At 66.9% G+C, this 10,515-nt stretch overlaps 4 protein-coding genes across 4 annotated transcripts in view; 2 read left to right on the top strand and 2 right to left on the bottom strand.

The window, feature by feature from the left end:
• EMIHUDRAFT_113541 (hypothetical protein) overlaps window positions 1-904 on the bottom strand; it is a gene marked incomplete at both ends in the record, with an annotated part of 9,312 nt that extends 8,408 nt beyond the window's left edge. The window contains 3 exons of the mRNA XM_005782246.1: window positions 106-171; window positions 415-578; window positions 631-904. Coding sequence (XP_005782303.1) covers window positions 106-171; window positions 415-578; window positions 631-904 — 504 coding nt within the window. The remainder of the gene's footprint in view (window positions 1-105; window positions 172-414; window positions 579-630) is intronic.
• Window positions 905-1,767: 863 nt separating this feature from the next.
• Window positions 1,768-2,332, top strand: EMIHUDRAFT_233454 (hypothetical protein; the record flags this gene model as incomplete). Its single annotated transcript, XM_005782247.1, has 2 exons — window positions 1,768-1,974; window positions 2,075-2,332. The coding sequence occupies 2 exons, from the start codon at window positions 1,768-1,770 to the stop codon at window positions 2,330-2,332; spliced, it is 465 nt and encodes a 154-aa protein (XP_005782304.1).
• Window positions 2,333-5,018: 2,686 nt separating this feature from the next.
• Window positions 5,019-6,516, bottom strand: EMIHUDRAFT_442660 (hypothetical protein). Its single transcript, XM_005782248.1, has 3 exons — window positions 6,014-6,516; window positions 5,334-5,943; window positions 5,019-5,258 (listed from the first exon to the last, which is right to left on the bottom strand). The coding sequence occupies exons 1-2, from the start codon at window positions 6,488-6,490 to the stop codon at window positions 5,542-5,544; spliced, it is 879 nt and encodes a 292-aa protein (XP_005782305.1). The 5' UTR covers window positions 6,491-6,516; the 3' UTR covers window positions 5,019-5,258; window positions 5,334-5,541.
• A 1,157-nt stretch (window positions 6,517-7,673) lies between these two features.
• On the top strand, window positions 7,674-10,515 carry EMIHUDRAFT_468486 (hypothetical protein). Its single transcript, XM_005782249.1, has 8 exons — window positions 7,674-8,498; window positions 8,708-8,877; window positions 8,958-9,047; window positions 9,210-9,313; window positions 9,391-9,512; window positions 9,657-9,738; window positions 9,820-9,871; window positions 10,126-10,515. Exons 1-8 carry the CDS (start codon window positions 7,769-7,771, stop codon window positions 10,372-10,374), a joined length of 1,599 nt encoding a protein of 532 aa, XP_005782306.1. The 5' UTR covers window positions 7,674-7,768; the 3' UTR covers window positions 10,375-10,515.

Here is a 10,515-nt window from a genome sequence, read left to right on the forward strand (position 1 = left end):
ATCTGGGCGTGCGGGCGAGATGGAGCCGAGACATATCCGAGATACATCCGAGATACATCCGAGATGTAGCCGAGATATGGCCGCCGGCATCTAGGCGCTGCGCACGTCGGCGCGGGACCAGAGCGCCTCGTCCGAAGCGGCGAAGGCGGCGGCGCGCTTCGCCTGCAGCTCCTGCGCCGTGGGGGGCGCGAGCGTGCCGTCCGCCGCCTCGGTCGACAGGTCGTCGAAGAAGACGTGCCTAGTCTCGGCTGGTCTCGGCTGGTCTCGGCTGGTCTCGGCTGATCTCGGCCGATCTCGGCCGGCAGGGGAGGCAAGCGCGCGCTTGAAGGAACACATGCGGTAGTCGGACGCGTCCCAGGCCTTGCCCATCTGCGCGAGGAAGGCGCCGAAGATGTCCGCGTCCGTCGCCTGCACCGGGCCCGCCGGACCGGCGGGCGCGGCGGCGGCGGGCGCGGCGGCGGCGGGCGCGGGCGCCGCCGGAGCGCCAAAGAGGCCACCGCTGGGCGCGGCTCCGAAGAGGGAGGTGCCGACGGGCGCCGGGGCCGGCACCGGCGCAGTGGCGCCGAAGAGCGAGGTGCCTACCGGGCCAGCGAGCGGGCCTCACACAGGGTGGTGGACGGGCTGACGCACCGGCAACGCGGTGAGCGGCGCCGCCAAACGGCGCGGCCACGGGTGCTGGCGTAGGCGCGCCGAATAGGCCGGTGGCGGGCGCCGGCGCCGGCGCGGCGGGGGCCCCGAAGAGCCCGCCGCCGGCGGCAGGCGGCGGCGCCGCCGCCCCGAAGAGGCCTGCGGCGGGAGCCGGCGCCGCCGGCGCTCCGAACAGCCCAGTGGCGGGCGCTGCCCCCGACGCCGGCGCCCCAAACAGGGAGGTTGTCGCCGCCGCGGGCGCAGGCGCGCCAAACATCGAGGAGACGCCCGAACCGGGAGTAGTCGCGCCGCGGCAACGAACCTGCAGCCCCGCGCGGGCGGCGGAAAGAATTTTACACAGGGTCGCACGACACTGGGCGCGCACTGGCACTAACACGGTACACCACTGGAGCGGCGGAAAGAAACTCTGGACCCAGGTGTCAGGTGCCCGGGGGGGTGAGGGGGCTGCGGACTCCCTGCCACCCGATGTACGTTAAGCCGCTTCTCATCGGTTCAGTTCCAGAGACCTCCTCCGGGTCAGGAGCAAACGTTGCCGAATTCAGCCTCCCCGAGCGGTGCCACGAGAGCCTCCTTCCATGTGGGATTCGCTGCCTGGCACTCGGGTGTCTCGCACGAGGCCGTGGCGGAGTAGGTGGCAGCGTAGCCGTTCCATTGGAGAGAGCAGACCAGCCCGCGTACTTGAACGCGTACGGCTTGACGTAGCCGTTGTCTGCGATGAGCTTGTTGATCGCTGCCTCGCCCTCAGCCACGTGGGCCTCATCTGTGACCCACGCGGCCAGCTCCTGCTTCATCTCCGCGACGGTGGTGCAGGTCGCGGCAGACGATGTCGGCGTCGGCGTTGAAGACTTGCAGAGGGCATTAGACGCCGACTCGGAGGCCGCACCGGTCAGGCGCGCAGCCGGAGAGAGAGAGGCGCTCAATCGCCGCACGCGGCGAGTGCCTCCATCATCTCCGCCTCATACGCACCCTCCACCCCCGCGCCCGTAGCGTCCGCGTGCTCCGGCCCTGGGTTTCTTGCCGCGCCCCTCCCCTCCTCCCTCCTCCCCACCAAATTTGGTCTGGCCTCCGCGGGGAGGATCAGGCGCTGGGAGGCGGGCGTCTCATCACTTGAGGCGTCCGATGCTGCTAACGGCGGTGGGGGCGGCGATAGCAGCCGCGGCGACGGCACGCTACCGCGCGCGGGTCTCGTACGACGGCGGCGCCTACGCTGGAATGCAGTACCAGCCGACGAGGCCCACAGTGCAGGGTACGTTGCAGAGAGCGCTCGCGCGCCGCTGTCAGATGCCAGCCGTGCGCGTGGTTGCTGCTGGCCGCACCGACGCCGGCGTGCATGCCCGAGGGCAGGCGGACGCCTCACTGCCTCCTCCCTGCCCACCGCCGGCTCCCTCTCCCCGACCGCCGCCCCTCCCTCCGCCGCACCTCGCAGGCGGTGCACTTTGATCTCGACAGCGGCACGTACGATCCGGCGGACCTCGAGCGCTCGCTCGGCGCGCTGCTGCCTCCGGACCTGGCGGTGAGTCACGTCGAGCGCGCGGGCGAGGTGGATGGCGCGGGGAGGTCGTGGCACGCAATCTTCTGGGCGACCGGCAAGCGCTACTCGTACCGGCTGTACGCCGGCCCTCCGGGCGGCAGGCGGTCGACGCCGTGCCTGTCCGCCATCACTCCAGTCGCCGTCACCAGCTAATCCGTCACCACGCAGCCACTGCCCAGCGCCACCGCCCCAGCGCCACTGCCCTGCGCCACTGCCCTGCGCCACCGCCCAGCGCCACTGCCCAGCGCAGCGGCGCCTAAGAGACGGTCGCTCACGACGCGGCAGGGACCCGACGACACGGCTGTCCGGCAGATCACAATCTCATGTAATCTCGTGCAATCTCGTGGCAGGGACCCGACGACACGGCTGTACCGGCACCACGCGCACAGCTCGCCGCTCGACCTCGACGCGATGCGGACCACGGTGCGCGCGGGAGGCCTGAGATGGGCAGAGATGAGGAGAGATGGGCAGAGATGGCGATGGCTTGGCCCGAGTCGAGCGGAGGCTTCCCGAGGGACGTCAGGCGGCGGCGCTGGTGGGCGAGCGCGACTTTCGCGCCTTCGCAAACAAGCCTCGCGGGTCGGCGCCACCCTACGAGGCGAGCTCACACGAGCTCACACGAGACGACACGAGATGACACGAGCTCACACGAGATGACACTAGTTGTGATCTCGTGTAATCTCGGCGCCGCCCCACGAGGCGAGCGCGCTGGGGACGGTGCGGACTGTGGCGGAGGCGGCGGTGGTGGACGAGGGGGGCGGATGCGTGCGGCTCGACTTCGTGCTCAAGGGCGCTCTCTACAAGGCGGCGCCGCCTCACCGCCGCCGCCTCACCGCCGCCGCCCCCCCTGCCGCCACCTCCTCCCCTGCCCCCCCTCCTGCCGCCTCCGCACTGCCTGCTCACTCCCGATGCTCCCGTCACCGCCGCCACCCGCACCGCTGCCCGCGCTCACCGCCCGCCCCCGCCCGCACCGCCTGGCCGCCGCCACCGCCGCCACCGCCGCCGCGTGCCGCCCACCCACAGATGGTGCGTAACCTCGTATTTCTTTCACCCACGTATTTCTTTTACCCGCAGATGGTGCGCAACTTCGCCGGCGCGCTCGTCGACGTGGGCGCCGGCCGGCGCAGCGGCGACGACGTCGCGGCGCTGCTCGCCACACCGCAGCAGAGTCTCCGCTCCTCGGGCAGCGGCGCGCGGCTGGCGGGCGGCGTGGGCGCGGGCTGGCCGAAGCCGGCGCCGGCGCACGGGCTGACGCTCGAGAGCGTGTACTATGGCGCACCCGCGTGGGGCGGTGCGCACGCCCACCCGCTGCTCTCTGAGCCGATCGGCTTTGGAGCCGTTAGTACTCGAGATCCTCTATCCTAACTTGACACGCGGCGACGGCGACGGAGCAACCTCCGTAGTACTCGAGCTTTTCCCTCGTTCGCGTTGTGCCCAGCCATCTCCGCGCCGCGCCTCCCCGCCCTCGCTTTTGCAAAATCCTGCAAACGGGTGGGGACGTGTCGGCGTGGCTTGGGATGTGTGCTCTTTCTTTCTTTCTTTCTTGCTCGGTTGTACTTCAAACCCGACCGCCAGCCGCCACCTCAAAAAGAATTCCACGTGTCATGAAGGGCTCGAGAAGCTCACGTTCGCGTCGGAGCGCCCCTCTGCCTCCCGTAAGTAAAAGGGCCCGCACCGTGAGCGGTGAGGCACACCGCGCCCCTAAAATGACATGTCGTGTTTTGACCACCTCACAGTATCTAGATAGAGAGGTGTCCGTTTTTATTTATTTATTTAGGAGATGGGTAAAAAGGAACAGGTCCCCGCCCATGCGGTCTTTGTGCAGGGTTATTTGTGGGTGCGGTCGACGAGACGCGATGTATGTACGACCTACGAGCTACGTTAAAATGCATTGACGGGATTATGAGTGCATGATTGTGGGTCGCCAGCCACACCATAAAACTCGCTCTCTCCACATGGCGCAGATCTGACGTTTGACAATCGTCAGATCCGTGTTTTTTTGGTCTTGCGGTACATCTCTCCGCTCGCCACCTCACGCTCCGCCGTCCGGCCATGGATGGTCCGATGGAGCTCGCCGAGCTCCATCGGACCATCCAACTCCGGTCACCGGGTCTGAACGCGCTCAGCCTCAGGAGGTACCAAACCGCGCGAATTCTGCACGCCTCGCTGCACCGCTGGCTTGACTGAATCAGGCAGCAGCAGGCTGCTGCTGCTGCTGCAGCAGCAGTCTGCTGCGGCCCTAATACGCAAGTTGATGACTAGCAGCACTGCCGGGGGCATACGAGCCGCCACAGCCGGTGTGCGGCCGTGCACTGCCACCTGCCCGCGGCTACGCACAATGTGCGCTCGCATTGGATAAGCCCTGCTGATGGACCTGCATCGCCTAGCTGCACGAGAGCAATGCCGCAGGCAGTGGCCGTGGCATACACTGCGAGCACACTTGGTGCAGCTGCGAGGTGCAGCAAGAGCACGTCGTTCCTGCCTCTGATGCCACTCTCGCGGCTTGTAGCGCGTCACTCGCGCATGCTCTCCAGGAGCTATGGCGGGCGCGTGTGTGGGGCTGTAGCCTGTGTTTGGCCGGTTCTGACCCGTTTACTATCAGTATCATGTCCGGGCCACAAAAAATCGCACACGGGTAGCGGCTCAGGGGCCCAGTAAGTCGCGGAATCGCCAAATGTCACAACCTGCGTTACCCAGGGCTGGACCTAGTCAGAGGCGGCGGGCGGGCGCCCACTCACCAAGAGATCAAAACGGCTAAACGGGACGGCCCGGGGAGGGAGCGAGACCGCGCGCGGCGGGGGCGGCGCCGGCGGGGGCGCTGCACCGCTGGTCACACAATACGATCAATTCAATATATCGACTGCGAAAGAAACCAATCTAACCTCTCCAGACTCCACCACGACCGCTCTCGCCGGGCTTTCCTCGCCCCTCCTACACACCTCACACGATCGCAACCCTGGCTGCACCCCGCAGGCGCGACACCGCACCGCTCCCCTCCTGCAACTCATACCAACGAGCGGCCCAGCGCTCAGACCGGCACATCGTGCACGCCCCCCTCCGGCGGTGGCGACTCCTGCGCCTGCGACCGGGGTGCGGAGGCGAGTGAGCTGAGGGGCGGGCTTGCGCCGCCGTCGCGTCTCCCCCGGCAGCGAGCCTTCGGGGCGGGTCGCTGGAAGAACGGGTCCCGCGCCTCCTTCCGAAGCTCGAGCCGCAGCGCCTGCCGAAGCGACAAGCCTCACTCGCCACGCGCCACTCGCTCCTCGCGCCACTCGCTAAGAGCGACTCGCTGGTAGCTACTCGCTGCTAGCAGCTAGGCACTCGCGTCCGCCTTGGTCGAGGTCTGCGTCGTTGCCTCCTTCGGCTTAGACGACGACGACGAGGAGGAGGAGGAGGAGGAGGAGGGGATCTTGGACAGGCTCGTCGCGACGATGGTCAGGAGCAGCGCCTGAGGAGGAGGGTGCCTGCTCTGCCGCTGGAGAGAGCCGAGGCTGCTGGCGAGAGCACGGTCCTTGTGCCGCAGGAAGAGTCTCGGGAGTGTCTAGGAAGTGTCTAAGAGCGAGAGCACGGTCCTTGTGCCGCAGGAACAGCTCCGAGATGCGCCGCTGCTCCGGCGGCGGTAGCGAGGAGCCAAAGTCCTTTAGGGCGAGCGTGACGGGGCGCGAGTTGAAGGGCGAGACGAGGGCTGGGCCCTGCTGCACGCTGCCGAGGCGGAGGCCGGTCGCCGCCTCGAAGACCTCGAGCTTGCAGCTCTCGAGCACCATCGCCTAGGAAGTGTCTAGGAAGTGTCTAGGAAGTGTGTAAGGCCTCGAGCTTGCAACTCTCGAGCAGCATCGCCCGCAGCGGGTTCCGGTTGCGAAGCTCGAGGACAAACTGGACGGTCGACTGCAGCCGAGGCGCCCAAAAGTCGGACACGTCCACCTTGAAGCGGCGTGCGTTGACCGAGATCGCATCGCACTCCACGGGCCACGGCGCGTACATCTGCGCCAACCCCAGCCCCGCCGTGCCCAAGATGGTCAGCGCGAGGCTCGCAAGCAGAAGCGGCACGCAGCGGCCGCCCCCCGCGCGCTGAGGGCCGTCCATCCAGTCGTCGTCGTCGGAGTCCGCGGCAAGCTCCCCGTTGGGTTTCAGCCGCAGATTCTGCTGAACCACATCGGCGGAGTTTGTCTGGTGCCTCCTTCGCTCGCGGACGCCCAGCTGTTCCTCAAGAGCGGCCCGGTCGTGCTCGTCTGGCTCCGGTGCGCTGGCGGCGGCCTCCGACGACGCCGAGGCCGCTGGCGCGGATTCGGCGATCAGATCGTCGAGCCGCGGCATATAGAGCTTGCTCTCTACGCCTCACGCCCGGAGTCTTGGAAAAAAGAATTCGCAGTACCGTCCTCCTCGCGCATCCCTCGTTTGCGGTTGTCGGTTTCTTTCTTTCTTCTTTACCCTGGGCACGGGACTGGCGCGCACTGGCACTAACACAGGTACTATGTGAGTGAGTGAGTATTCTTGATACGAAACCACGACGACACACACCAGTCGACAAACAAATCTAACACTCACACGTCATTTGGGGCCTGGAGCCCTGTATTTGTTTGGTATTGCTAAAAATCTCTCTCCCAGTCGACTCGTATCGGTTGCCTCCATGAACGGCGGAGCTATTCTCGCGCCCACACCACACCTGGCTCCAACGTGGACACGCCCATAGCTGGGGACACTACTAGGTCACGCATGGCATCAGAAGTTTTATCTCTGGGCCCCGAAAGGCATCTCTAGCAGCGTCGTTACGCATGCGCCCTCCCCTCCTGGGCGCATGCGCCTCACGTCTCGCCAGAGCATAAGCTCTCGGTGTGCCACGAGACGAGTTTTTCCCCATCGCCGCGAGCAGCAAGCCGCCCGCCGCAAACAGCCGGAGGCATCGCCACGGCACTGACTGCGCCGCGGTCCCGCACCCGTCGACGAAGCTCCCCCCGCGGAAGACCGCGCGTAGCGACGCCTTGACGATCGAGATGAGCGCGCTCGAGGCTCGCCCACCTACTGCCCCCGTGAGAGTTGGTTATGAGTGGGCTCGGACAACTGGTAGCACAGGATGGACACGACGATGCCCACGAGCATGCCCCCTGAAGCGATGGCGAAGTTGAACGGGCCCGAAAGCGGCAGCTCCATGAAGCCGAGGTGGACCATGGTCCTAGGGAGCAAGCACCAGAGGTGCACCTACAGGGCGCAGAGGCCAACGTGCAGGATCCTGTGTTTTCGGGACGCACGATCGAATCCTCATTCGGGATGAGGGCCCTTTTCTTTTATTTCTTTAAACCCTTTTTTCGGCTCCCGTAGTGAACCTGTGTTAGTGCCAGTGCGCGCCAGTCCCGTGCCCAGTGTCGCGAGAGGGAGGTTTGTTGTAAAATTCTTCTTAATAAGGTGTGTATGTGGTCAGCCGCCCAGCCAGCGGAGGAGAGGGCGAGTGAGGGTACCCGGGTACGGCGTCTGCACGTTGAGGCTAGTTCCTCGTTCAGGTCGGCACGAGCAAACACCTCGGCGCCTTCAAACGGCCCGTGCCGCCGTCGTGTACGCTCGCACCACCGAGGGCAAGGCGGACACAGTCACTCACATATGTGGCAGCTGCTCCCCCTGATCGGCGTCCTCTTCCTTCTGCTCGCCAACGTGATCGAGCACGTCTGCTATCGGCTCAGCTCGCGGCGGGGCACGATGCAGTCGCGGCTCGATGATGGAGTCGCGGCGGCCGAGGAAGACGGCGACGACAGCGACTTTGAGGACGAAAAAGACGCCGCGGGCGCCGCTGGTGCGGCGTCGGCCGAGGCGGTGTCGCGCCAGCTCTTCGTGGCGCGCTGCTGCGGCCTCCTCCTCGCCGGCCTCCTCCTCCTCGGCTCGGCGGCGCACGACGAGGCCATCGCCTCTGCAGCACAGCTGCCTCCAGCACCTCCCGTGGGCCCGCCGCCTTCTCCGCCACCCGCGCCGCCGCCGCCGCCGCCGCGACCGCCGCCGCCGCCGCCGCCGCCGCCGCCGCTCTGCGCCTCGTGCCTCGCCTCCCCGCTCTCGCCTTGCTTCGAGGACCCCTCCTGCGCCACCAGACGCGGGGCCATCGGCTGCAACGCGCAAGGCCACCTCACCTGCCGCTTCTGCGGCGAGCCGCCCCTCGTCCCCTGCCCGCTCCTCGGGCCAGCCTCCCCCTCCTCGCCCCCCGAGCCGCCCCTCGCCCCGCCAGACCCGCCCTCACCCTCGCCGCCGCCCTCGCCGCCGCACCCGCCCCCCTTCCCTCCGGTGTGGCCGTGGCCGACTGCAGCCGACCAGTGCCCGCAGCGGCACGGCGCGGCGGGGCCGCGTCCGCCGCCGCCGCCGCCGCTTCCGCCTCTCTCTCCCGGCGAGCTTCCTGCGCGCTGCACTCCGGCAGGCGGGGCGAGACACTTCCTAGACACCTCCGAGACACTTCCTAGACACTTCCTCGTGTCTCGCGCTGGCGTGGAGCAGCGGCTCGTACCTCGACTACGAATCAATGAATAGCAACTCTTAATTATGAGTGATGCACTATAGGCGGCGACGCGTGGAGCAGCGGCTCGTACCTCGACTGCTGCGGCGGGCTGCGAGTCTCCTTCCGAGACTACCGCTACCTCTGCCACCTCTCGCCGCCCCCCCCGCCGCTCTCGCCGCCGCCTCCGCCTCCGCGCGACGGAGTGCGCTCCTTTTACATCTACCGCGCCCAGGTGACACTTCCGAGACACTTCCGAGACATGTCTCACCTCGGCCCGTTTTGCGCCCCCCCACCCCTCCTTTTTGCGCCCAGTCGGACGTCGACTACCCGATCGGCAACCACAACCTCGCCAACCTGCCTGGCGTGCTCAAGTACGTCCACTCCGAGGCGGTCGGCGCGCATGTACGAGGCGGCTGGGAAGTGTCTCGGAAGTGTCTCGGAAGTGTCTCTAGGTGGTCAACGCGCAGTCGTACGACAGCGGCGTGTGCACGCGACACTACGAGATCTCGCGTATCCTCCGCTTCCGGCTCACCTCTTCCTCGACCCTTCGGCACGCCTGCTTAGGTTGGGCATCACGATGTTGACGCGTTACCCTATAGGCTCGACTTCCTCAACCCTCCCCCCTTCGGCGCCGGGTTCGGGCCCTTCGTCGCATTCGACCGTGGCAGGTCCACACCTCTCACAGCTACGCGAGTGCACGACGCAGCCCGACGTCTGAACCACATCGACAATGCATTCACGCAAGGTGCACCATCTACGAGTGCGCGACGCAGGCCGACTTTTGGACGGCCCGAGGCGGCTTCTACGTCGGCTGCCAGGAGGCGGAGCAGCTCGGCTACGAGGGCGCCGCCTGGTACTCGCTAGCAGGCCGCTGCCAGCCGAAGCTCTGCCGAGGCGAGAGGCGTGGTATGATGGTCATCACTGGATCGCCAATGTGTGATAGGCAGCTGCCCAGCCGAGGCGTGGCATGTCCAGGACACGTCCACGACATGTCCGGGACATGTCCTATAGGCAGCTGCCCAGGCGAGGCGTGGGAGCGCAAGGGAGCGGCGTGCAAGCGGCTGCAGCGAGGAGGGGAGTGCGCGCACAGCAGGCGCGCGGGAGACGCCACTGGCCACTGGCCACTGGCCTCACCTCGCCCTTTCCACCCTCCCTACCGCACTTGGCGCAACAGGCGACCCGACGGCAGCCCGACATGCACCTGGCGGCTCCACCCGATGGGCGAGGTGCGCGTGGCCTCTGCTCGAGTAGACACAGTAGTAGGTGTCTAGTAGCAAGTAGGCGTGGCCAGTGGTGCAGTTGCGCAGCTCTCCCCTCCCGACGCCTCGGGTGGAGCCCCACTCCTTGACACACACACACACACACACACTCCTTGAGAGGCTCCCTCCCCCCCGATGGCGCGAGAGCGGTGTGCCGCCTCAGCACAGTAGGACTAACGGTGAGCGACTCCTCCCCTCCCTCGCATGCACACCCCCCACAGGTGCGGCTCGACGACCTCTCTCGCATCTCCGACGGCGGCTACCGGCGCTACCAGGACTACTGCGACGCGGGCCACGCAGAGGTTGGCGAGCTCAACAACGGCCAGCGCCGGTCGCAGGGCGGGGTCTGCTTTTGGGACAAGCCCGGCGACCCCACGGCCAACGCGGAGAGGGTAGCGACGGTGGAGGCCGAGTTTCGGCGGCGGTACCCAGAGTCGCCGGAGCTGCCGGCGACGTACGACTGTCAGTAGGGAGTACGCGGGTGTGCGATTTTTACGCACGCGTGCAGGCAGTATTGAGTATAGGAGCATCTTGCTTTTTGGTGCTGTGGAGAGAGAGAGAGAGAGAGCACTTGATGTGTAACCCATTCTTGTTGCATCCTCAACTTCACA

Source organism: Emiliania huxleyi (assembly GCF_000372725.1).
Source record: "Emiliania huxleyi CCMP1516 chromosome Unknown EMIHUscaffold_191, whole genome shotgun sequence".
Lineage (NCBI taxonomy): Eukaryota > Haptophyta > Isochrysidales > Noelaerhabdaceae > Emiliania > Emiliania huxleyi.